A 24,665-nucleotide genomic window follows, 5' to 3' on the forward strand; every position below is an offset into this window, starting at 1 on the left:
AAGCCAACAGGAAAGCAGGCAGAGAGGAAGTAGCTGGTGGCTGGAATGCTTTGCACATTTCTACCCCCCTCCCCCCTCCCATTTTTCCATAGTATGTGTGTGTGTATGTGGGGGGGGGGGGCGTGTGTGTGCAAGATGAGAGAACGTGTGTATGAGTCACGGTGTATGTTTTTCAATGTGTTGCACCTCATTTCCCTCAGTCTTTGTACCAGTCAGGAGTTTTTGGTGCAATTTCAGGAGCTGTCGCCCAGTTCAGTATCAAAGCAAACACTCTCATCCTCATTACAGCCCCCTGACTCACTGGCGTTGTGTGAGACAACAGAGATCCTCTGAAGCCCTCTGACACCGCTCTCTCCTCTCACCACCACATGAAAAACAGGGGGGGGGGGGAATACAGGGCTTGTCAAGGAGCCTGCTGTATTACCTCCAGTATCTCACTACCCCAGAACTGTATCTCCAAATAATTGCCATGGTTGAGACCAAACCCAATGACGATGCCGAATAATAACGCAGGCACTTAGTATCTGTTCTCAGCTGCTACCATCTGTCACAGCTCCGAAAGACCAGGACTGAAATGGGAAGAAGGATCATTCTCCTAATAATGCTCCTTTGTCTTAGAGCCAGCTGCGCAAAAAAACTTTTTTTTTAAAATGTAAAAAAATAATAATAATAATAATAAGAATTTGGAACAGGAGGAGAGGGTATCGCTTGCTGAGTTTCAAGCTCTGATGGAAGGCAATTTTATTTACCTTTGCAATTGGTCTTTAATGTGTTGTATTTTTGCTCGGGTTGTATGTGCACGGTGACTACTTCCTGCTGACCTCTTGCCAGGGTTTCTAACCTCAAGGGTCTTTTCCTTGTCAAATAAAAATGTGCCAATGTTGTAATTAGGTATTTGTCTTTAACTCCCACAATATTGTGGCATAGTCATGGTGGCCAGACGTGACCATAGCCATCCACGCCATTCTGTCCTTCACCAATCCATACATTTAAAAAGGACTTTTAAAGACAGCAGGGAATAGTATGGGACTATGGACCTAATAGTCTATAGCAGTGAGTATTCAAAGCTCAAAGAGCCAGAGCCATTTTGACTAAGGGACTATATCAGCATTAAAAGCATCCCTTTGTCAATCAATTCATCAATCCATTTAACTCAGGCAGGGATCTGTGTTGTACATAGGAGTGAGGATGGATTTATAGATGGTCAAACTGACAGTGCACTCACAAAGCCAGTGCAGTGTTCACAAAAGGTGGGCTTGACGTAGGTGGTCTCTGCGAAGGTGTGGATGAAGCCCATCTTACAGTTGAGCAGAGAGCTGGCCTTCATGAAATAGTCAATCATCTCCTCTCTGCTAATCTTCCCATCTCTGGTGAGTGAGAGAAAGAGAGAGTGAGAGACAGACACACAGAGAGACAGACACACAGAGACACAGCGAGACACAGAGAGACACAGCGAGACACAGAGCGAGAGACACAGCGAGAGACACAGCGACACACAGAGCGAGAGACACAGCGACACACAGAGCGAGAGACACAGCGACACACAGAGCGAGAGACACAGCGACACACAGAGCGAGAGACACAGCGACACACAGAGCGAGAGACACAGCGACACACAGAGCGAGAGACACAGCGACACACAGAGCGAGAGACACAGCGACACACAGAGAGAGACACACAGCGACACAGAGAGAGAGACACACAGCGACACAGAGAGAGACACAGAGAAAGACACAGAGACACAGAGACACAGAGAGAGACAGAGACTCAGAGACACACAGACAGAGAGCGAGAAAGAGAAAATTAACATAATGTCTCCTTCCCTAATCTGTGTGACACTATTACGCATAGTATGGTTACAATATCAGTTATACGGGACTGTTGCTACGTAGCCTATGGTAACAGTTGCCAAGATGATTTTGTCTCTCACTGGTTCTTGTCCAGTTCTCCAAACTTGCTGAGGTAGGGGAAGTTGTCCCTGATGATCTCAAACTCCTCCCTGGAGATGTGACCATCCCCGTCCGTGTCAAAGTTCTTGAAGACAGACTGTAACCGTGGAAACACACATCACTTCAACATATCTGACATTCAAAACAAAGAGTACTATGGTTGTCATTCCTGTGACTTGTTGTTATTAAAAAGAGGGTAGTGGAGAGGATAACTACTATGTACCAAGCCAATAACGTTTCTTCAACAACTTGTAATTTGTTGGTTCAACTAAACAGAGAGCCTTAGCTAGCATAACGTACGTCCACCATCTTCTCTATGTGTTTGTTGATGACCGCAGGGTCTGCTTTGGGCTTCACCGACGCTGCCCACTCGTCAATCATAGAGGGCTTGGGGGCGGGCGCGGGGGCGGGGCCAGAGTTCTGCCAGACCAATGAGAAGACAAGAGCATCAATTCTCCAGAGACTTCCTAGAATCAATAAAAGGGAAAGTTGAACATGAGAGAGCAAGGGTGTTCAAATGTCATGAGATAATTAACATATTGGTTTCCTATAAGCTATTAGAATACATCAACTTCCATATTTAAATTGTAAAAACACATGAACTATCTACAAGATATAATAAAAAAAAATTAAAATGGCTTCTTATTGGCCATAAGGACACATTTGTTTCCTATTGGCCCCTGGCCCATAGCGCTCACTGCTGGTTTAGCATTGCGTGGCTCTCTCTGTAGAGACAGCTGGTAGATCTCCTCCTCGGTGTGGTACTGGTCCAGAGACACCTGCAACATGGTAACTGTATTAATATAGCATGTGGATACCATGACAACAGAGGAGATCAAAATTAAATAAAAAAGGTCTTGTTGTTTTAAGAGGTATACTATTACTTTGCAGTAGCCAAACTTTAAAACTACCCATTTACCTCAGAGCTACTTCCTTTTCAGTTGAAATGCGTAGAACGAGGTGGAATAACCAACAGTGTATTAACCCCATAGGATGTGGGGTTAGTAATTATATAGCGATTCTCTCATATCAAGGACCATGGAATCACCTTCCTTGGACAGGTCATCAATGAATAATAAAGTAGGTGAAAAATATTTGACTGGCAGACTTGAAGGCTACTCCAAGGTGAACCGTATTGCCATGGTTTCAAGCGCATTGGTTTAACTCAAATCTCCTAACGTCTATCCAACCGAACCTGAAGTTGAATAAACTGTAAATCTGAATGAAAGATGAAAGTCTGTGAATAAGATGATTGTCAAGACTGTCACGTTATTTCCTGTTTCTCAGAGCGAGCGAGAGAAAGAAGAGGGGAAGAGGTCGAGAGAGAGCGCGCGACAGAGAGCGAAAGAGATTAGGTGCAAACCAGAAGAAGAGAATAGCTTTTCACTCCACAAACCAGACGAGAGCAGTACACCATCGGGTCATAGCTAAAAACAGACACATGACCAGTTCATAATTCGGAACAAGATCCTGTACATCTCCGTTTTGGACTATTTCATTCCGGAACCTATTTTGACAGATCCGGTACCTCTCATGGCATGAAAAATAATTTTCAAATTTTGTTAAAATTCGAATAAAAGCGATGATAATAATATGAATATGAATAATATGGGCTTATGGTTTGAGCAACATTACAACCTGTTTGAGACCAACACGTGGCTGTGTGAGAAGCTCACCTCTATCTCTCGCAGAATTAGAATGAGATTCCCTTTCTACAGTATTCTCTCCCTCTCTCTGCTCTGATAGACATGAGCCTGCAACTCATCTCTCCAGCGTTGCACTTCATAATGTATTTCCTTATAGGATCATAGACGCAGAAAGGGTTCTGGAGGAACTGCAGCACCCGGGATAAATCGAAAATCAAATTTGTCGAAGTTATAAAATAACTGCCGTCTGTCAGAAATAAACGAAATAACTCCGAATAGCCTACTACACCATCAGACTGCCTATAATTTAGCTGTGGATTGGGTGTAGCCCAATAACAAGGCATCGCCGACAGTCAGGAACGTGAGGCAAATCTGTCAATGAACAGAATGCAGACAAAGCAGGCCTTTCTCAATATTTCAAATACAAAATCGCAAGGAAAAACACAGGTTGGAAAGCAAACGGCTCCTGCTGAAAAGAGAAGACTAGTCTGTCTGCTGTAGGCTACCAAAATATTTGATCAACTTCCAAATATTTCCCTATCACTATGAGTCAGTGCTTGATTTGTAAATTGGGAGTTGCCAGACCAAAAAAAGTGAGCGAGAGAGGGGGGTGGGGAGCTCCGAGGTACCAGAACACATTTTGCAAAGTGATTTTACAAAGTAATGATGAAGTAATTGTTTTACAAAGTAAAACAAGAGAGAAATATAGGCTTTTGGCACAAACACATCAGCCATCACCTGTGAGTGAGCTGAGCATCATTGGGCGAGTCAGTGAAACTGGAAAGCAGACTCATTTCCTCCTCACATTGTAGCCTACAATGTGTGTCTCCACACAACTAGGCTTAGTCTATTGATGGATTTAAGGTCATTAATATTGATCTCAGATTCAATGTTTTTTTTTCCTTTTGTTATACACATATACATACATATACACATATATATACACATATATACATATACACACACACACATACAGTGGGGCAAATAAGTATTTAGTCAGCCACCAATTGTGCAAGTTCTCCCACTTAAAAAGATGAGGCCTGTCATTTTCATCATAGGTACACTTCAACTAAGACAGACAAAATGAGAAGAAAGAAAATCCAGAAAATCACATTGTAGGATTTTTAATTAATTTATTTGCAAATTATGGTGGAAAACAAGTATTTGGTCACCTACAAACAAGCAAGAATTCTGGCTCTCACAGACCTGTAACTTCTTCTTTAAGAGGCTCCTCTGTCCTCCACTCGTTACCTGTATTAATGGCACCTGTTTGAACTTGTTATCAGTATAAAAGACCTGTCCACAACCTCAAACAGTCACGCTCCAAACTCCACTATGGTCAAGACTGAATCTGCAATAGGTAAGCAGCTTGGTTTGAAGAAATCAACTGTGGGAGCAATTATTAGGAAATGGAAGACATACAAGACCACTGATAATCTCCCTCGATCTGGGGCTCCACGCAAGATCTCACCACGTGGGGTCAAAATGATCACAAGAACGGTGAGCAAAAATCCCAGAACCACACGGGGGGACCTTGTGAATGACCTGCAGAGAGCTGGGACCAAAGTAACAAAGCCTACCATCAGTAACACACTACGCCGCCAGGGACTCAAATCCAGCAGTGCCAGACGTGTCCCCCTGCTTAAGCCAGTACATGTCCAGGCCCGTCTGAAGTTTGCTAGAGAGCATTTGGATGATCCAGAAGAAGATTGGGAGAATGTCATATGGTCAGATGAAACCAAAATATAACTTTTTGGTAAAAACTCAACGTCGTGTTTGGAGGACAAAGAATGCTGAGTTGCATCCAAAAAACACCATACCTACTGTGAAGCATGGGGGTGGAAACATCATGCTTTGGGGCTTTTTTTCTGCAAAGGGACCAGGACGACTGATCCGTGTAAAGGAAAGAATGAATGGGGCCATGTATCGTGAGATTTTGAGTGAAAACCTCCTTCCATCAGCAAGGGCATTGACAATGAAACGTGGCTGGGTTTTTCAGCATGACAATGATCCCAAACACAGCGCCCGGGGAACGAAGGAGTGGCTTCGTAAGAAGCATTTCAAGGTCCTGGAGTGACCTAGCCAGTCTCCAGATCAACCCCATAGAAAATCTTTGGAGGGAGTTGAAATTCCGTGTTGCCCAGCAACAGCCCCAAAACGTCACTGCTCTAGGGGAGATCTGCATCGAGGAATGGGCCAAAATACCAGCAACAGTATGTGAAACCTTGTGAAGACTTACAGAAAATGTTTGACCTCTGTCATTGCCAACAAAGGGTATACAACAAAGTATTGAGAAACTTTTGTTATTGGCCAAATACTTATTTTCCACCACAATTTGCAAATAAATTAATTTTAAAAATCCTACAACATGATTTTCTGGATTTTGTTTCTCATTTTGTCTGTCATAGTTGAAGTGTACCTATGATGAAAATGACAGGCCTCTCTCATCTTATTAAGTGGGAGAACTTGCACAATTGGTGGCTGACTAAATACTTTTTTGCCCCACTGTATGTGTGTATGTATGTGTATGTGTATGTGTATATATATATTATTTTTCTCCCCAAGTTTTGTGGTATCCAAGTGGTAGTTACAGTCTTGTCTCATCGCTGCAACTCCCGTACGGACTCGGGGGAGGTGAAGGTCGAGAGCCGTGCCACCTTCGAAACACGACCCAACCAAGCCGCACTGCTTCTTGACACAATGCCCGCTTAACCCGGAGGCCAGCCGCACCAATGTGTCGGAGGAAACACCGTACACCTGACGACCGTGTCAGCATGTATGCGCCCGGGCCCGCCACAGGAGTTGCTAGAGTGCGATGGGACAAGGACATCGCTGCCGGTCTTACCCTCCCCTGACCTGGACGACGCTGGGCCAATTGTGCGCTGCCATGGGTCTCCTGGCCGCGGCCAGCTGTGACAGAGACTGGACTCGGACCAAGATCTCTATTGGCAAAGCTAGCAACTGCAATGCAGTGTCTTAGACCACTGAGCCACTCGGGAGGCAGTCAGTGTCAAAGAGGCCTGTCATTCCAATAATTTGTACGGTGTTAAAAAAGTGTCATGTAAAATGATGCAGAATTGCATGAAATATGTTTAGAAAAAGGCCACATTTTTCCAGCACCCTAGGCTACTACAAATGTTCCCAAAGTGTGCAACGTCTGTAAGCGCCTCTACTCAGCTGCTCTATGCCACTACGCAAATGCGATGTTATACATGCAATGCTTTATTATAAAAGGGATTTTTTTCTCTCCCTCATTCGGTCTGGTACCTCGGAGCTCACCACAACCCTCTCCCGCTCACTTTTTGTTCCAGCACCTCCCGATTTACAAATTAAGCACTGCGCATGACTCATAATGCTAGGGCATTCAATGGAAAGGAAATTATATGGCAATATCACATTCTAACAGTGTATGCCTTTTCAAAGAAGCTTCATCATTTCACGGTAGAGGGGAACAGTCCTGGCTACTTCTGGAGAGAGTTTGCTGCACTGAAAGTAAAGGGGCTGAATAATTTTGCACGCCCAATTTTTCAGTTTTTGATTTGTTAAAAAAGTTTGAAATATCCAATAAATGTCGTTCCACTTCATGATTGTGTCCCACTTGTTGTTGATTCTTCACAAAAAATTACAGTTTTATATCTTTATGTTTGAAGCCTGAAATGTGGCAAAAGGTCGCAAAGTTCAAGGGGGCCGAATACTTTTGCAAGGCACTGTATGTATGTATGTATGTATGTATGTATGTATGTATGTATGTATGTATGTATGTGTGTATGTGTGTATGTGTGTATGTGTGTATGTGTGTGTGTGTGTTGGGGACAATAAAAGGCCACTAAAATGTGTAGTTTTGCCACACAGCGCCGCATACGTCTCAAATTGTGAGGGAGATTGCAATTGGCATGCGGACTTCAGGAATGTCCACCAGAGTTCTTGAATGTTGAATGTCTCTACCATACGCATAACATCATTTTAGCAAATTTGGCAGTATGTCCAACCGGCCTCACAACCACAGACCCCGTGTAACCACGTCAGTCCAGGACCTCCACATCCAGCTTCACCTGCGGGATAGTCTGAGACCCGTCATCTGGGCAGCGGATGAAACTGTGGGTTTGCACAATCAAATCATTTTTGCACAAACTGTCAGAAACCGTCTCAGGAAAGCTCATCCGCGTGCTCATCGTCCTCACCAGGGTCTTGACCAGACTGCAGTTCGGCATTGTAACTGACATCAGTGGGAAAATGCTCACCTTCGATGGCAACTGGCACCCTGGAGAAGGGTGCTCTTCACAGATGAATCCCAGTTTCAACTGTACCGGCAGATGGCAGACAGCATGTATGGCTTTGTGTGGGCGAGCGGTTTGCTGATGTCAACGTTGTGAACAGAGTGCCCCCATGGTGGCGGTGCGGTTATTAGGGGCAGGCATAAGTTACGGACAACAAACAATTGCATTTTATCGATGGCAATTTGAATGCACAGAGATACCGTGACAAGATCCTGAGAGCCATTATACCATTCATCCGCCGCCATCACCTCATGTACACAGTTCACGGAAGCTGAAAATGTCCCAGTTTTTCCATGGCCTGCATACTCAGACATGTCACCCATTGAGCATGTTTGGGATGCTCTGGAGCAACGTGTACGACAGCGTGTTCCAGTTCCCGCCAAAATCCAGCAACTTCGCACAGCCATTGAAGACTAGTGGGTCAACATTCCACAGGCCACAATCAATATCTTGATCAACTCTTTGCGAAGGAGATTTTTTTTATTGCTGCATGAGGCAAATTGTGGTCACACCAGACACTGAATGGTTTTCATATCCACGCCTCTAGTTTTTTTTTTAAAGGCATCTGTGACCAACAGATGCATATCTGTATTCCCAGTCCTGTGAGATCTTAATTCATGCATTTCAATAGACTGATTCCCTTATATGAAGTGCAACTCTGTAAAGTCTTTGAAATTGTTGCATGTTGTCATATTAATCATGTAACAAAAATAAAGTGTGAAATCAAAATATATTTTTTCTTCAAAAGAGCCACCCTTTGCCTTGATGACAGCTTTGCACACTCTTGGCATTCTCAACCAACTTCATGAGGTAGTCACCTGGAATGCATTTCAATTAACAGGTGTGCCTTGTTAATGTGGAATTTCTTTCCTTCTTAACGCATTTGAGACAATCAGTTGTGTTGGGACAAGGTAGGGGTGGTATACAGAAGATAACGCTATTTGGTAAAATACCAAGTCCATATAAATGGCAAGAACAGCTTAAAGAAGCAAATAGAAATGACAGTCCATCCTTACTTTTAGACAGGAAGGTAGACAGGAAAACATCAAGCACTATGATGATAATTAATATAATGTTATAATGTTAATATAATGTTTACATACCCTACATTACTCATCTCATATGTATATACTGTACTCGATACCATCTATTGCATCTTGCCTATGCCGTTCTGTACCATCACTCATTCATATATCTTTATGTACATATTCTTTATCCCTTTACACTTGTGTGTATAAGGTATTAGTTGTGGAATTTGTAGGTTAGATTACTCATTTGTAGGTTATTACTGCATTGTCGGAACTAGAAGCACAAGCATTTCGCTACACTCGCATTAACATCTGCTAACCATGTGTATGTGACAAATAAAATTTGATTTGAAAATGACTCTCATGAGGACCGCCACAGGAAAGGAAGACCCAGAGTTACCTCTGCTGCTGAGGATAAGTTCATTAGAGTTGCCAGCCTCAGAAATTACAGCCCAAATAATTGCTTCAGAGAGTTCAAGTAACAGACATATCAACTGTTCAGAGGAGACTGTGTGAGTCAGGCCTTCATGGTCAAATTGCTGCAAAGAAACCACTAATAAAGGACACCAATAATAAGAAGAGACATGCTTGGGCCAAGAAACATGAGCAATGGTCATTAGACCAGATGGAAATCTGTCCTTTACTCCAAATGTGAGATTTTTGGTTCCAACCGCCGTGTCTTTGTGAGACGCCGAGTACAAGAACGGATGATCTCTGCATGTGAAGTTCCTACCGTGAAGCATGGAGGAGGAGGTGTGATGGTGTGGGGGTGCTTCGCTGGTGACGCAGTCAGTGATTTATTTAGAATTCAAGGCACACTTAACCAGCATGGCTCCAACAGAATTATGCAGCGATACGCCATCCCATGTTTGCGCTTAGTGGGACTATCATTTGATTTTCAACAGAACAATGACCCAACACACCTCCAGTGTGTAAGGGCTATTGTAAGGGCTATTTGACCAAGAAGGAGAGAGATGGAGTGCTGCATCACATGACCTGGGCTCTACAATCACCTGACTACAGCCCAATTGAGATGTTTGGGATGAGTCGGACTGCAGAGTGAAGGAGAAGCAGCCAACAAGACTGTTGAAAAAGCATTACAGCATTCCAAGCTGGTTGAGAGAATGTGCAACGCTGTCATCAAGGCAAAGGGGGGCTACTTTGAAGAATCTAATATACGAAAATATATTTTGATTCATTTAACACTTGTTTTGTTTTACTACATGATTCCATATGTGTTCTTTCATAGTTTTGATGTATTCAGTATTATTATACAATGTAGAAAATAGTAAAAAATAAAAAAATAAAGAAAAACCCTTGAAGGAGTAGGTGTGTCCAAACTTTGTGCCTGGTACTGTATGTTTCACTAACTGTGAGTAGATTGAGCAGGTCAGTGTTGGAATCAATGGTGGGTGGTGTGGTCTGGATCAGCGCCAGCTCCTGGAGGATGGCATACAGCTGTTGACACTTCGCCAGGTTGACCCTGCTCTTGCCCGGGTCGGCCCAGTCGGACAGTGCCACATGCACGGCAATCAGGTCCTTGAGGTGCACGCCCAGGATGGGGAAGCGGAAGCCTGTGCACTCGGAGAAGCGGCGGCGGTACTGGCTGTAGTTCCCACAAGACGTCACTAACTCGATCAGGCTGTTGAACACCTGGAGGGGACCGGGGGTGTGATTGAAGGAGGAGAGGAAGGGTTGGTTAAGAGGGGGCGGGAAACGTGTGGATTAACATTGTGCGACAGTCGAAATTGCTCTTCCAAGCCCTTCCATATAACTGACAAATAGCCCTGATCTCTCCCGGGCTGTTATCTAAACTAATCCTTTCCATTTTAGGATGTGAGCTAATGTCAGTAATTGTGGTGGTGACACCAGGCTATTCGAAGAGTGACAACATAGCGTGTACATAAGGTACGAGATGAGCATAGTCATTTCACCTTGTTGGTCTCGTTGCTGATGTGTGACTGGGTGTCTTTGAGGCGAGATATAGAGCTGTTACTGAGCCCTCCCACCACCGCCATCAGAGTGTTGAAGTTCTGAAGCTGGAGCAGTTTCTATCGGAGAGAGAAGAAGAAGATGCAGAGGGGGATAAGGAGAAAATACAATCCTGGTCTTTGCTGTTGAAGCACCCCTCCTACTTTCCTTTGTTTGCTAAGCTCAGAAACCTACCTGAACTCCAAGTGATTAACTAACCTAGGGCTGAGACAGAGAAGAGCTATAAGAGAGAGAGAGAGAGAGACAGCGAGAGGGAAAGAAATATCAAAGATTCACAGAGAGGGACATGAGGCACTGGGTGAGAGAAATATTGAGAGCGAGCGAGGGGTGAGAGAAATGGAGGAAGAAGAGAAGCCAACGTGTGGGTGTAAGAGCCGGTGCCAACAAGGATTCAAGAGAGACAGAGGAGAAGAGGGAGACGGAACGATTGACAAGGAGCCAGGGGGAGAGGAGCAAGCAAGTTATAAAACAGTGATTTAGAGAGAGACTATTTTCTCTTTGAGGGAAACTGAGGGGATTGGATGAAATTGGAGGCACACAAAGGCAGACGGTACCTAAAATCCAGGGAAGGTCACACATACACACTCCCTCACACGCACGCTCATATACACACACACCAGCTAACCCACACACACACACACACACACACGCACCAGCTAACCCACACACACACACACACAAACCTCAAGCAATAAGCTGCACTGTTTGCGCTAAACTAGAATATTGCAGGGTCTCGTCTAATAATACCATTCAAACATTAGGCAGCACAGCACACATTCTAATCATTGTGTCACAGTTGCAGACATACTTCTGTTTAAGGATGACTGCCAGCAGGCATCATTTGGTTAAGCACAAATACCTGCCCGGTCACTCCGATCAATGGGCAAAGCTTTATGGCAGAGTGGCACGATGGAGGCTCTACTAAACTGCTGTGTAAAGCCCACTGACTAACAGTGACAGGTATCGATAACACAGGGAATAATCAGGGTATCCTGTCGATATGCCCGAAGCGTTCCACTGTGTGGGATGAGTAATGTACTATATTACTGCTGTGTGCGTGTGTGAAGGCATTGTAAGAAACTACATAATGACTGACGTATACAATATCTGATGTGTGATGGGAAATGCGGTTAAGCATTATGATGACAAATCAAAGGGGGCGTACGGGTAAAAAAGACAATGGATTTGTGCAGAGACGTTATAGGGGAGGGGGGAGACAGCAGAGAAAAGAAGGGTGAGATAGACTGCATAGAAAAAGGGCCTACTTCAGGTGAAACACTGAGCGAATCAGAAGGTGAATGGGAAAGAGCAAATTATATTTGGAAGGGATGAGCAGAGAGGGAGTAAGAAAGGGAGGGGTGAAAGAGAGAGCGGGAGCAGGAAGGAGAGCGGGAGGTGACCCCTCCCTGGGATGTATTGGAGCAGGATCACAGCTTTGGAAAATACACCCACTCAACTTTTAGGCGGGTATATATATATATATATATATATATATATATATTTGGCCGTCATTTTCTCCTGTCACCATCCAAAAATAATTGAGAGCGAGAGAGAGAGAAATCCTTCATTCTACACATTTTGGGAAGCGTGTTATTTAGAAAACGGGGTGCTAAACCAGCTAGCTAGCACCCAGCTGGGCTATTTGAACTCGGGCATATTTGGCAGAGGAGGGTTAAAAGGGTGGGGAGAGAGGGGGTTTGGAGCCTGCCGGGTTGTCAGTGAATAAATCATGAAGAGTTTGTTTTGGAGAGGAGAGTGGCATTGGGGAATGGGGAGACACACTCCAAACATTCTTCTTAAACAAATCCAAATATAGTCTCTCTTCTGTTATCAGGGACACCCACTGATAGTAGTAGTACTGGGAGAATAGCACTACTGATAAACACACTTGTATACTTTCTGTAAGGAATAACGGGCAGTAACTGTCTATGAACACAGTTCATAATACCTGAAGGTGTAACTGTGTGTTTTTTTTCTTAAGGTTAGTTTGGCATGTATCCAATATCTGTCCATATCTGCATCTCCATCCCTTTCCTCTCCGTGACAAAACTCCCCCGTCTCATCTCAACCGCTAACACAAGGCTTTACAACAATCCAAACCCCTTTCACCTAACCATAACCAACTGGGATTATTTGCCTAAAGTTAACCAGTGACATTTACTGTCTAATATTAACCGGTGACATTTGTTTATGACCTCGAGGTAGAGCCTACTGGCCTGGTCCCAGATCTGCTTGTGCTCTTGCCAACTCCACTGCTGTTATCGTCAAGCCAAACATGACAACGAGTGACGAGGGGTTGACATGATAGCCCAAACAGACTGGCACGCGGGTTAAGAGCATCCCTGAGAACAAATTAAATAACTGGGACAATTCCAACACCAATCTGCCCCAGCCGACATACCTGAGCCACCCTGATGAAGTGGGAGATGACAGCAGCCCTCTGGGGGGCGGTGGGCTTGCTGAGCACCATCAGCTGGATCCACTGAGACACACTGTTGAACAGGGTGATGAAGCGCTCCAGGATGGGGTTGTCCACCGTGCAGCCATGCATCACAAAGCTGTGGTAGTCCTGAAACTGGAGGGGGAGGAGCCAGAGAAATGTCTTGGATTAAGTGGGCATACAAAAGCAGTTACGCCCACATTTAAGTCAACATACAGCACCAGTCAATAGTTTAGACACACCTTCTCATTCAAGTTTTACTTTATTTTATGTTCTACATTGTAGAATAATAGGGAAGACATCAAAACTGTGACATTACTCATCCAAGGGCATGTGTAAGTGTGTCGAAACATTTGACTGGTACTGTAAGTCCCATGTTGAATGAGCAATGCAAAGGCAGTTTGGACAGCAGACCTGGGTTCAAACCATATGAGTTTTCTTTCAAACGCATATGGTGTTTAATTAAGCCTGCCTTGAGGGACAGGTGGACGAGGTATTCCATTAGTTATGCTGTACCAGGGAAGGTCAATCAAGCGCAAGTATTTGAAAGTAAACAATTACTATGAACCCAGATCTGGTGGACACGCACACTGCTTCCCCACAGCCCCACCTACCAGTATCTTGCAGAATGACTTGTACTCCAGGTAGGTGAGGTGTGTGGCCAGCTCACAGGAGTCCAGGTGGTCAAACAGCAGAGACATCTTCCTCTTCTTGGACATAGAGGGTTGCCGCTGGGTCACCTGACGCTTCCATTTGTACGACGGTCTAAGAGGGACAAAAAGCACACAATATCATGTCTGGGCCCCAAGTACATACACTGAGTATACAAACCATTATGAACACCTGCTCTTTCCATGACAGGCTGACCAGGTGAATCCAGGTGAAAGCTATGGTCCCTTATTGGTGTCACTTGTTAAATCCACTTAGAGACAATGATTGTGTGTGTGTGTGCCATTCAGAGGGTGAATGGGCAAGACAAAACATTAAAGTGCCTTTGAACAGGGTGTGGTAATAGGTGCCAGGCGCACCGGTTGGAGTGCGTCTAGAACTGCAAAGCTTCTGGATTTTCACACTCAACAGTTTCCCGTGTGCATCAAGAATGGTCCACCACCCATAGGACAACACTGGGTGAGCTTTGGAGTCAACATGGGCCAGCATCCCTGTGGAACGCTTTCAACATTTTGTAAAGTCCATGCCCCGACGAACTAAGGCAGGTTTTGAGGGCAAAAAGGTGGGGGGGTGGTGCAACCCATATTTCTTCACATTTTGTGTTACAAATTTTCAAAATTCTTCAAGCTCTATCAAGATGTTGGGGGTCATGGCTAGACAGCAATGTTGAAGCCTTGCCATAGATTTGCAAGCAGATTTAAGACAACATCGTAACTTGGCCACTCAGGAACATTCACAGTCTTCTTGGTCAGCAACTCCAATGTAGATTTGGCCTTGTGTTGTAGGCTATTATCCTGCTGAAAGGTGCATTCGTCTTCCAGTGTCTGGTGTAAAGCAGACTGAACCAGGTTTTGTTCTCGGCTTTTGCCAGGTTTTTTTTTTATCCTGAAAAACTCCCCAGTATTTGCCGATGTCAAGCATACCCATACCATGACGCAGCCACCACCATGCAGTTACTCTGATGCGTTGAGTTGGATTTGCTCCAAATATAGGCCAAAAAGTGCATTTTGCCATGTTTTTTTTCCCAGTATTACTTTAGTGCATTGTTACATACAAGATGCATGTTTTGGAACATTTCTATTTTGTATATTTGTGTTCTTTCACTGTACAGTCACTACAATATTGATTCATCCGTCGTTCTCTCCCATCACAGCCATTGAACTATGTAGCCGTTTAAAAATCAACAATGGGCCTTCCTGAGCAGTTTCATTCTTGCCCTGTGGCTCAGTTCAGAAGGACGGCTGTATCTTTGACGTGTCTGGGTGGTTCAATACAATGTACTAAACCATACTTAAAGAGATATTCAATGTCTGATGTGTTATGGTTACCCATCTACCAATCACTACCCTTTTTTTAAGAGGCTTTTGAAAATCTCCCTAGTCTTTGGAGTTGAATCTGTCCTTAAAATTCAATACTTGACTGAGGGACCATACAAATGTTGTATGTATGGGGGACAGAGGAAGGGTTAGTCATTTAAAAATCATGTCATTTAAAAAAAACTTATTTCACACGGAGTGAGTCCATGTAACTTTTTATGTGATTTGTTAAGCCAAATTTAACTCCTGAACTAATTTAGGCTTGACTAAAAAAAGGGCTGAATACTTAGACAATGGCTATATATTTGTAATTTTATATTAATCTTAAAAAATATATATTTTGTGTATATTGTTGACAAAAAACTACTTTCTAACAATGTAAAGAAACCCAAAGGGTCTGAATACTTTTACAAAGCACTGTAAAACAGAAACCTGGAATCCAAACTGAAAATTGCTTTGCTTCAATATGTTTGTAAAATGTGAAAGAGAGATATTCAGTTTGCATTCCAGGCTAACAAAATATAGCATGCTGCCTGAGGCTCTACAATCGGGGCCTGAAACTACGACTGTGATGGACGTGGAACGGAGGGAAGAAGACCGTATAGATGATGCAATAAAATATAGAAAACTCTTAAACAGACATTTATGAAACTCCACTGTCCCAAGAAAGTTCTGAATAACAACCCACTAGCGAGACCAGGGTCAGACAGACTGACAAAGGAAATAGGACGAGTCATTTAGGAGCTCTGTCACACAAGGTCCCAGCCTCGGGCCTAAGAATGAGCCATGTAAGGCAGCATGGAGACACAAAGGCTGAGGATAACACAGTGCCACAGACGCGGCCTTCTCCGTGGCCGACGAGAGTAAAACATTTAAGCGTGTTATGCCTCACAGGGCTGCCGGCCTAGACGGCATCCCTCGCCGCGTCCTCAGAGCACGCGCAGACCAGCTGGCCGGTTTGTTTACGGGCATATTCGATCTCTCCCTATCCCAGTGTGCCGCCTCCACATGCTTCAAGATGGCCACCATTGTTCCTGTACCCAAGAAGGCAAAAGTAACTGAACTTAATGACTATCACTTAATGACTATAGCACTCATTACATTACATTTAAGTCATTTAGCAGACGCTCTTATCCAGAGCGACTTACAAATTGGTGAATTCAATTGTCATCATGAAGTGCTTTGAGAGACGAGTCAAGGACCATATCACCTTTACCTTACTTGCCACCCTAGACCACCCTCAATTTGCTTACCGCCCCGCCCTCTGAAACTGGGACCTGGACTTCCAGACGGGCCGCCCCCAGGTGGTGAAGGTAGGAAACATCACCTCCTGTCCTCTGATCCTCAACACTGGGGCCCAACAAAGGTGCGTTCTCAGCCCTTTCCTGTACTCCCTGATCACCCATGACTGTGTGGCCAAGCACGCCTCCAACTCAATCATCAAGTTTGCAGACGACACAACAGTAGTAGGCTTGCTTACACATCACTGAAAAACTGAAATGGACCACCCACACAGACAGTGTGGTGAAGAAAGCACAACAGAGCCTCGTCAACCTCAGGAAGCTAAAGACATTTGGTTTGTCACTTAAACCCCTCAAGTTTACAGATGCACAATTGAAAGCGTCCTGTCGGGCTGTATCACCGCCTGGTACGACAACTGCACCGCCCGCAAGGCTCTTCGGAGGGTGGTGCGGTCTGCACATCACATTACCATGGGCAAACTCCCTGCCCTCCAGGACACCTACAGCACCCGATGTCACAGGAAGGCCAAAAAGATCAAAGACATCAACCACCCGAACCACTGCCTGTTCACCCCACTATCATCCAGAAGGTGAGGTCAGTACAGGTGCATCAAAGCTGGGACCGAGAGACTGAAAAACAGCTTCTATCTCAAGGCCATCAGACTGTTAAACAGCCATCACTAGCGCAGAGGCTGCTTCCTATAGGCATAGACTAGAAATCACTGGCCACTTTAAGGAATGGAACACTAGTAACTTTAATAATGTTTACATATCTGGCATTACTCATCTCATATGTATATACTGTTTTCTATACCATTCTACTGCATCTTATTCCGTTCCGCTCGGACATTGCTCATCCATGTATATAGTCTTAATTCATTCCTACTGAGATGTGTGTATTGGGTATATGTTGTGTAATTTGTTAGATATTACTGCATTGTCGGAGCTAGAAGCACAAACATTTCACTACATCCGCAATAACATCTGCTAGTCATGTGTATGTGACCAATTTGTACGGCAAATAAACACATACACAATGCAACCAAGGACACACCGACTACACACTGTAGTGTAGAATAGGGACAGTCACACCAGTGGAGGCTGTTGGAGGGAGAAATCACTGTTGAAGAGGGACACTTACACACTGTCGATGTCGATGAGCTGACTCTGGCGCTCGTTCCCCTCAGTGGTCAATAGGTCCTTGAGGTCTTTAATCTGCTCTGCTAGTTCTGGGTTCAGATTGAACTCTGCCGGGAACTCCGAAATCCAGTACCTCGATTAGAGGGGAGAAAGAGTTAGAGCGGAAGGAGAAGGAGAGAGAGAAAGAGGTAGTGAGGGAAATAAAGAGAAACCGAGACAAAGTGCGTGATAAAGCAATAAAGAGACATCCACAAGTAAATAACAAAAGTAAATTACAAATGTGTCTTACTTCACCAGGTGGCAGATTCTTGTCCTGCGTTCAGCAGAACAGCTCTCATCCTGCGATCTGATCGAATGTTAAGGTACATAAAACATCTACACGGACATTTCAGAAGCATCCTCTAACAATCAGACGTGGCGTCACAAAACACTTAATTGCAACCAGTTTTGCATGCTGGGAATATTCCATCCAACTTACACCTTTCCATTCCATTCCACACACCTTAGCCCTAAAAGCACCAACGGGGGTCCATTTTGACTCCAAGGGGTTATAAAGATCCTTCAGAAATTGTAGGACTTTGTCAAGCAACTAGGTACAGACAAACAAAAAAACAAACAATTGACCACAATTGTTATGCAAATAGAAGAATGAAAAATAAAATCTCTCTTTTGTGTACTAGTGGTATATGTGGACTCAATTGTAAACTTTGTGATAAAAGCACCAAATATGGCACAGAGGTAGATGTATGTACCCTGAAAAGATAGATATGGAACCACCCCAGATGTTGGGGGGGACAGACACTATAACTAAAAAAAGTATCTAAAAATGTCAGTCAATCAGTCAATGTCTTTATACCAAGTTGAGAGTCTCATCTTTCAGAAGCAATTGAAACTGAGTCAATAGCCCAAAGCATTCCAAATTTAGAGCCAAATGTCTGATGGCACAGTTGCACATTTTGCATATAAGAACGGCCATATTGGTGGCCATCTTATTCGCTCAGATTAGCTCTATTGACAATTTCTCAGCCTCCGAGAATCACAGAAACACAACACTTGAATGAATAACGGATAAATATCCATAACAAGAGGCTAAGGATGAAAAAAACATACAAAATCATTTATTTTGAAACCTACAATTTCACTATAACGTGTGAACATTTGAAAATATATGCTGATTTTGGAAGATTCAAACCATTTTCTTGTGTTATAAAAGGTTAACAAATACAAAATGTTCCTGTTTGCAATTCTTTACCAAAAATGACACTTGGTGCATTTAAACAAAAAAATACACTGAGCACACAAGGCATTATGAACACTTGCTCTTTCTATGACATAGACTGACCAGGTGAATCCAGGTGAAAGCTATGATCTCTTATTGATGTCTTTGAACAGAGTATGGTAGTAGGTGCCAGGAGCATTGGTTTATGTCAAGAACTGCATAGCTGTTGGGTTTCCACGCTCAACAGTTTCCTGTGTGTACCAAAAATGGTCCACCATCCATAGGACATCCAGACAACTGTGGGAAGCATTGGAGTCAACATGGGCCAGCGTCCTGTGGAACGCATTTCGACACCTCGTAGAGTCCACGCCCCGACAAATTCAGGCTGTTCTGTCCAAAGGGAGCCGGTGCAACTCAATATTAAGAAGGTGTTCTTAATGTTTGGTGTACACTGTGCTTGTGGGTGCTTTTAGGGTTAAAGAGTATATATGTGTTGTTCTTACGGTAGCTGTCAACACCTGATAAAGCCATAAGCAGGTGCCTGATGGCGAAGGATACTTGAGCAGTAGTTTCTTAGCCATGTCGGTGGACGGGAGGTACCATGGGTGCATCATGAGGAACATGCGCACTATGGAGGGGTCCTTCAAAGTGCCCTTCTCATCTGAAAGAGGACAGACGCACTCTCGTCACACAACGGCCCTTTTTGGTGTCTCTTTACACAGAAAGAGCAGTCAGCCAAAAAACGACCAAAGTGTTTCTGCAAATAAGACAACCAATTCCTGTTGATTTGAGACTGACAACTTTGGCCATTTATGGTGGCGCATGGACATATGGGAAATTGCTATCTATTCCTAGAAACGTTCTTCTCCTTGCAATCCGTTCCTGGAGATAAAATGTTATTGTGAACGCAAAAAGGATTGAGTTGTTTACTCAGACCAGGCCCCTCAAAACCCTGTTGCTAGAGAGCCTCATGTAGGTTGTCACACCAACCTCAGTTTGAACTAATATGGTTAATCTTACCAACCAACTGATTATTTGGGGCGGCAGGGTAGCCTAGTGGTTAGAGCGTTGGACTAGTAACCGGAAGGTTGCAAGTTCAAACCCCCGAGCTGACAAGGTACAAATCTGTCGTTCAGGCAGTTAACCCACTGTTCCTAGGCCGTCATTGAAAAGAAGAATTTGTTCTTAACTGACTTGCTTGGTCAAATAAAAGTAAAATAAAAAATATATATTAGAGTCGGGTGTGCTAGATTAGGGTTGGAGCAAAAACCTAAAAGGAGCTCTCCAGGAACAGGGTTCGAGAGCCCTAATTTCGACATTGAGTAGCAGGTATATTTGAGTGCTCGTAGGTAAATAAAGAGACTGACCGAAGGCTTGGATGCACGCTTCCACCAGCTCCTCCACCGTTGCAGCCCCATCTAAAGATATGGGCTCCATCTTTCTCCTCTAGTCCTCTCGTTTTCCCAGTCTTCCCACTTCAGTGACACTCCTGAGCACAAAAAGAGAAGGAAAAAGGAGTTGCACAGAAACAAAAAAATTCACCCAAGGAATTCTACTCCTGTATATAAAGATGAGAGCGTGGCCTAGTAAGAAAGAGAAAGCATTGCTGCATGGTTTGAATGGTTGCCAGTAATAGTCTGTTATGTTGCTTGGATCCTGTGATGCAAGATATCTAGGAAGTATAAAGGAAATGTTGACAAAAATCAAACAATGGAATTAGAACAATAACATGTCTGGATACTGGTGGATTGCAGTTGGGTTACATTTCAAAACAGCATACTGCAGCAAACCAACTTCCGCAAGTGATATGTAACTAATGTGTCAGATCAGGTGACATAACTACAATGGTTAATGTCACTAATCTGATAAGACCAGCTTTCGTAGCAAGTGCTGTATATGTGACCCAATACCCAGATATACAGTTGAAGTCAGAAGTTTACATACACCTCAGCCAAATACATTTAAACTCAGTTTTTCACAATTCCTGACATTTAATCCAAGTAAAGATTCCCTGTTTTAGGTCAGTTAGGATCACCACTTTATTTTAAGAATGTGACACGTCAGAATAATAGTATAAAATTATTTATTTCAGCTTTTAGTTCTTTCATCACATTCCCAGTGGGTCAGAAGTTTACATACACTCAATTAGTATAACCTGTGTAAAACGTTTCAGGTAGCCTTCCACAAGCTTCCCACATTAAATTGGGTGAATTTTGGCCCATTCCTCCTGACAGAGCTGGTGTAACTAAGTCAGGTTTGTAGGCCTCCTTGCTCGCACACACTTATTCAGTTCTGCCCACAAATGTTTTATTGGATTGAGGTCAGGGCTTTTTTGATGGCCACTCCAATGCCTGGACTTTGTTGCCCTGAAGCCATTTTGCCACAACTTTGGAAGTATGCTTGGGGTCATTGTACATTCGGAAGACCAATATGCGACCAAGCTTTAACTTCCTGACTGATGTCTTGAGATGTTGCCTCACCCACTGGAATTGTGATACAGTGAATTATAAGTGAAATAAAATCGGTCTGTAACCAATTGTTGGAAAATTTACTTGTTTACTCATGCACAAAGTAGATGTCCTAACCGACTGGCCAAAACTGTAGTTTGTTAACAAGAAATTTGTGGAGTGGTTGAAAAACGAGTTTTAATGATTCCAACCTGTGTATGTAAACTTCGACTTCAACTGTACATCATGTGTCTTGTATAGTACGTACAAGGAACCTCATTGGAGTTTTTTTAGGGACACGACATGATAGAAAATGAATGAGAAACCCACCAGACACAGCTGACACTACAGTCAGTCTCTCAATAACCCCCTTTCGCCCAGAAACCTCAACTTTTCACTTCCTGAAAAAAAACAGCCATGCAACGCAGTTTTTCTTCCACGGGAAATAATACAAGGTATGTCAATAGTCTCACCCTGTGGTTCCACATTCAAAATAGACTGTCATCCTGTTTTTTTTCTTAGTATGCTATTTTAGTGAGGTACTGCTCAGCGGGGTGCCATGGCAACACATCCTCATGCCCACCCTCCCTATACACACACACACATGCATGCTAAACACACACACATGCATGCTAAACACACACTCGTGGCACCACAGTAGTGCTGAGCGATTAGCGCTTTTTAAAGGTCGGTTCCGTTACAGTTCGACTATCAAAAAATTGCCACATTTTCGATAATAAATCAAATTAATACATTATGATAATGGCATTACAATGATTGGGATTTCCATTTTTTTTAACTCTACAAAGCCAAAAATGGTGAACATTCAATTACCAAAACAATTAATATAGTCCATTGTCTGTCAGGTCCCCAATGGGTAGACATCAATTTAAAAAAAAATTTACTATGAAATACAAATATTTCAGTTGTGTATATAATTACGTTATTTTTTTATTTGATTACTTCATTATTTTTAAATTCTTTAAAGTCATCGTCTCATTGTGTAACAGTATCTGCTCCCCATAATTTACTGTCTTTGGTCATTCTATTTAGCTAGCCTGCCTAAGTACGCTGCAGAGCCGTCTGACAAAAACATTTCACGAGTTCTTCAAAGTAGATAAGGCATCATTTCACGAACTGCCTCAGTCCCTCCCATCATTGTTTTATGTACATTCCCCTCTCATGCGGTCTGTGTATATCTAACCTAAATGCCTCGATCACACCGACAGCGAGTTGGATTTTGGTACACCAGAAGTACACCCATTTCCAATGGAGCACTGCATTTTCCTTGCAGCATTGCGCTATGATGAAACCGGCTCTCATGAGGACCGCCACAGGAAAGGAAGGCCCCGAGTTGCCCCTGCTGCAGAGGATAAGTTCATTAGAGTTACCAGCCTCAGAAAGCAGCAATTAAATGCACCTCAGAATGCAGCCCAAATAAATACTTCAGAGTTCAAGTAACAGACTTCTCAACATCAACTGTTCAGAGGAGACTGCGTGAGTCAAGACTTCATGGTTGAATTTCTGCAAAGAAACCACTACTAAAGAACAACAATAAGAAAACATTTGCTTGGGCCAAGAAACACGAGCAATGGACATTAGACTTGTGAAAAATCGGTCCTTTCGTCTGAAGACTCCTAATTTGAGATTCTTGGTTCCAACCTTTGTGACGTAGAGAAGGTGAACGGATGATCTCTACATGTGTGGTTCTCACCGTGAAGCATGGAGGAGAAGGTGTGATGGTGCTTTGCTGGTGAGCCTGTTTGTGATTTATTTTGAATTTAAGGCACTTAACCAGCATGGCTAACACAGGCATTCTGCAACAATATGACATCCCATCAGGGGGGACTATCATTTGTTTTTCAACAGGACAATGACCCAACACACACCTCCAGGCTGTGTGATGGAGTGTTGCATCAGATTACCTGGCCTCCACAATCACCCAACCTAAACCCAATTGAGATGGTTTGGGATGAGTTGGACCGCAGAGTGAAGGAAAAGCAGCCAACAAGTGTTCAGCATTTGTGGGAACTCCTTCAAGACTGTTGGAAAAGTATTCCAGGTGACTACCTCATGAAGCTGGTTGAGAGAATTCCAGGAGTGGGCAAAACTGTCATCAAGGCAAAGGTTGGCTACTTTGAAGAATCTCAAATATATATCTTTCTTTGTGTAACACTTATATGAAAATAGATTAAAACAAAAAAATGTTATTTATTTTTAAACACACACACACACCACACACACACACACACACACACACACACACAGTGCATTAGGAAAGTAGACCCCTTTACTTATTGTTAAGTTAACTTTATCTACACACAATACCCCATAATGACTAAGTGAAAACAGGCTTTTAGACATTTTTGCGAATGTATTGAAAATAAAGAACAGAAATAGCGTATTTACATAAGTATTCAGACCCTTTGCTATAAGACTCAGAATTGAGCTCCGGTGCATCCCGTTTACATTGATCATCCTTGAGATGTTTTCTACAACTTGATTGGAGTCCACCTGTGGTCATTTCAATTGATTTGACATTATTTGGAAAGGCACACACCTGTCTATGTAAGGTTCCACAGTTGACAGTGCATGTCAGAGCAAAAACCAAGCCATGAGGTTGATGGAATTGTCCGTAGATCTCAGAGACTGGAGGCACAGATCTGGGGAAGGGTACCAAAACATTTCTGCAGCATTGACGGTCCCCCCAAAAAAATACAGTGGCCTCCATCATTCTTAAATGGAAGAAGTTTGGAACCATCAAGACTCTTCCTAGAGCTGGCAGCCCATCCATACTGAGATATCGGGGGATAAGGGCCTTGGTCAGGGAGGTGACCAAGAACACGATGGTAACTTAGACAGAGCTCCAGAGTTCCTCTGTGGAGATGGTTGTCCTTCTGGACGTTTTCCCCCCCATCTCTGCAGCGACTGGGAGAGTAGTCAGGATCGAGGGAAAGATGAATGGCGCAACGTACAGAGAGCTCCTTGATGAAAACCTGCTCCAGAGCGCTCAGGACCACAGACTGGGGCGAAGGTTTACCTTCCAACAGGACAATGACCCTAAGCACACAGCCAAGACAACACAGAAGTGGCTTCGGGGCAAGTCTCTGAATGTCCTTGAGTGGCCCAGCCATAGTCCAGATTTGCACCTGATCTAACATCTCTGGAGAGACCTGAAAATAGCTGTGCAGCGACACTCCCCATCCAACCTGACAGAGCTTGAGAGGATCTGCATAGAAGAATGGGAGAAACTCCCCGAATACAGGTGTGCCAAGCTTGTAGCGTCATACCTTAGACTTGA

At 43.6% G+C, this 24,665-nt stretch overlaps 1 protein-coding gene across 4 annotated transcripts in view; it reads right to left on the reverse strand.

Moving 5' to 3' along the window:
* The window catches only part of LOC135510697 (RAS guanyl-releasing protein 2-like), an 88,315-nt gene that overhangs the window by 19,591 nt on the left and 44,059 nt on the right, over positions 1–24,665 (reverse strand). For all 4 annotated transcript variants that reach the window (XR_010451147.1, XR_010451146.1, XM_064931825.1 and 1 more), the window contains exons 2-13: positions 20,285–20,406; positions 19,476–19,578; positions 17,988–18,044; positions 17,700–17,831; positions 13,947–14,097; positions 13,294–13,467; positions 10,835–10,951; positions 10,272–10,553; positions 2,648–2,728; positions 2,250–2,369; positions 1,931–2,046; positions 1,226–1,367 (exon numbers count right to left, since the gene is read on the reverse strand). Coding sequence is in view for 2 of the 4 variants with exons in the window: in XM_064931825.1 (XP_064787897.1) it covers positions 1,226–1,367; positions 1,931–2,046; positions 2,250–2,369; positions 2,648–2,728; positions 10,272–10,553; positions 10,835–10,951; positions 13,294–13,467; positions 13,947–14,097; positions 17,700–17,831; positions 17,988–18,044; positions 19,476–19,578; positions 20,285–20,354 (1,545 nt within the window). In the remaining 2 variants the exon portion in view is untranslated. The remainder of the gene's footprint in view (positions 1–1,225; positions 1,368–1,930; positions 2,047–2,249; positions 2,370–2,647; positions 2,729–10,271; positions 10,554–10,834; positions 10,952–13,293; positions 13,468–13,946; positions 14,098–17,699; positions 17,832–17,987; positions 18,045–19,475; positions 19,579–20,284; positions 20,407–24,665) is intronic.

Source organism: Oncorhynchus masou, chromosome 23, assembly GCF_036934945.1.
Source record: "Oncorhynchus masou masou isolate Uvic2021 chromosome 23, UVic_Omas_1.1, whole genome shotgun sequence".
In the NCBI taxonomy this organism is placed as follows: domain Eukaryota; kingdom Metazoa; phylum Chordata; class Actinopteri; order Salmoniformes; family Salmonidae; genus Oncorhynchus; species Oncorhynchus masou.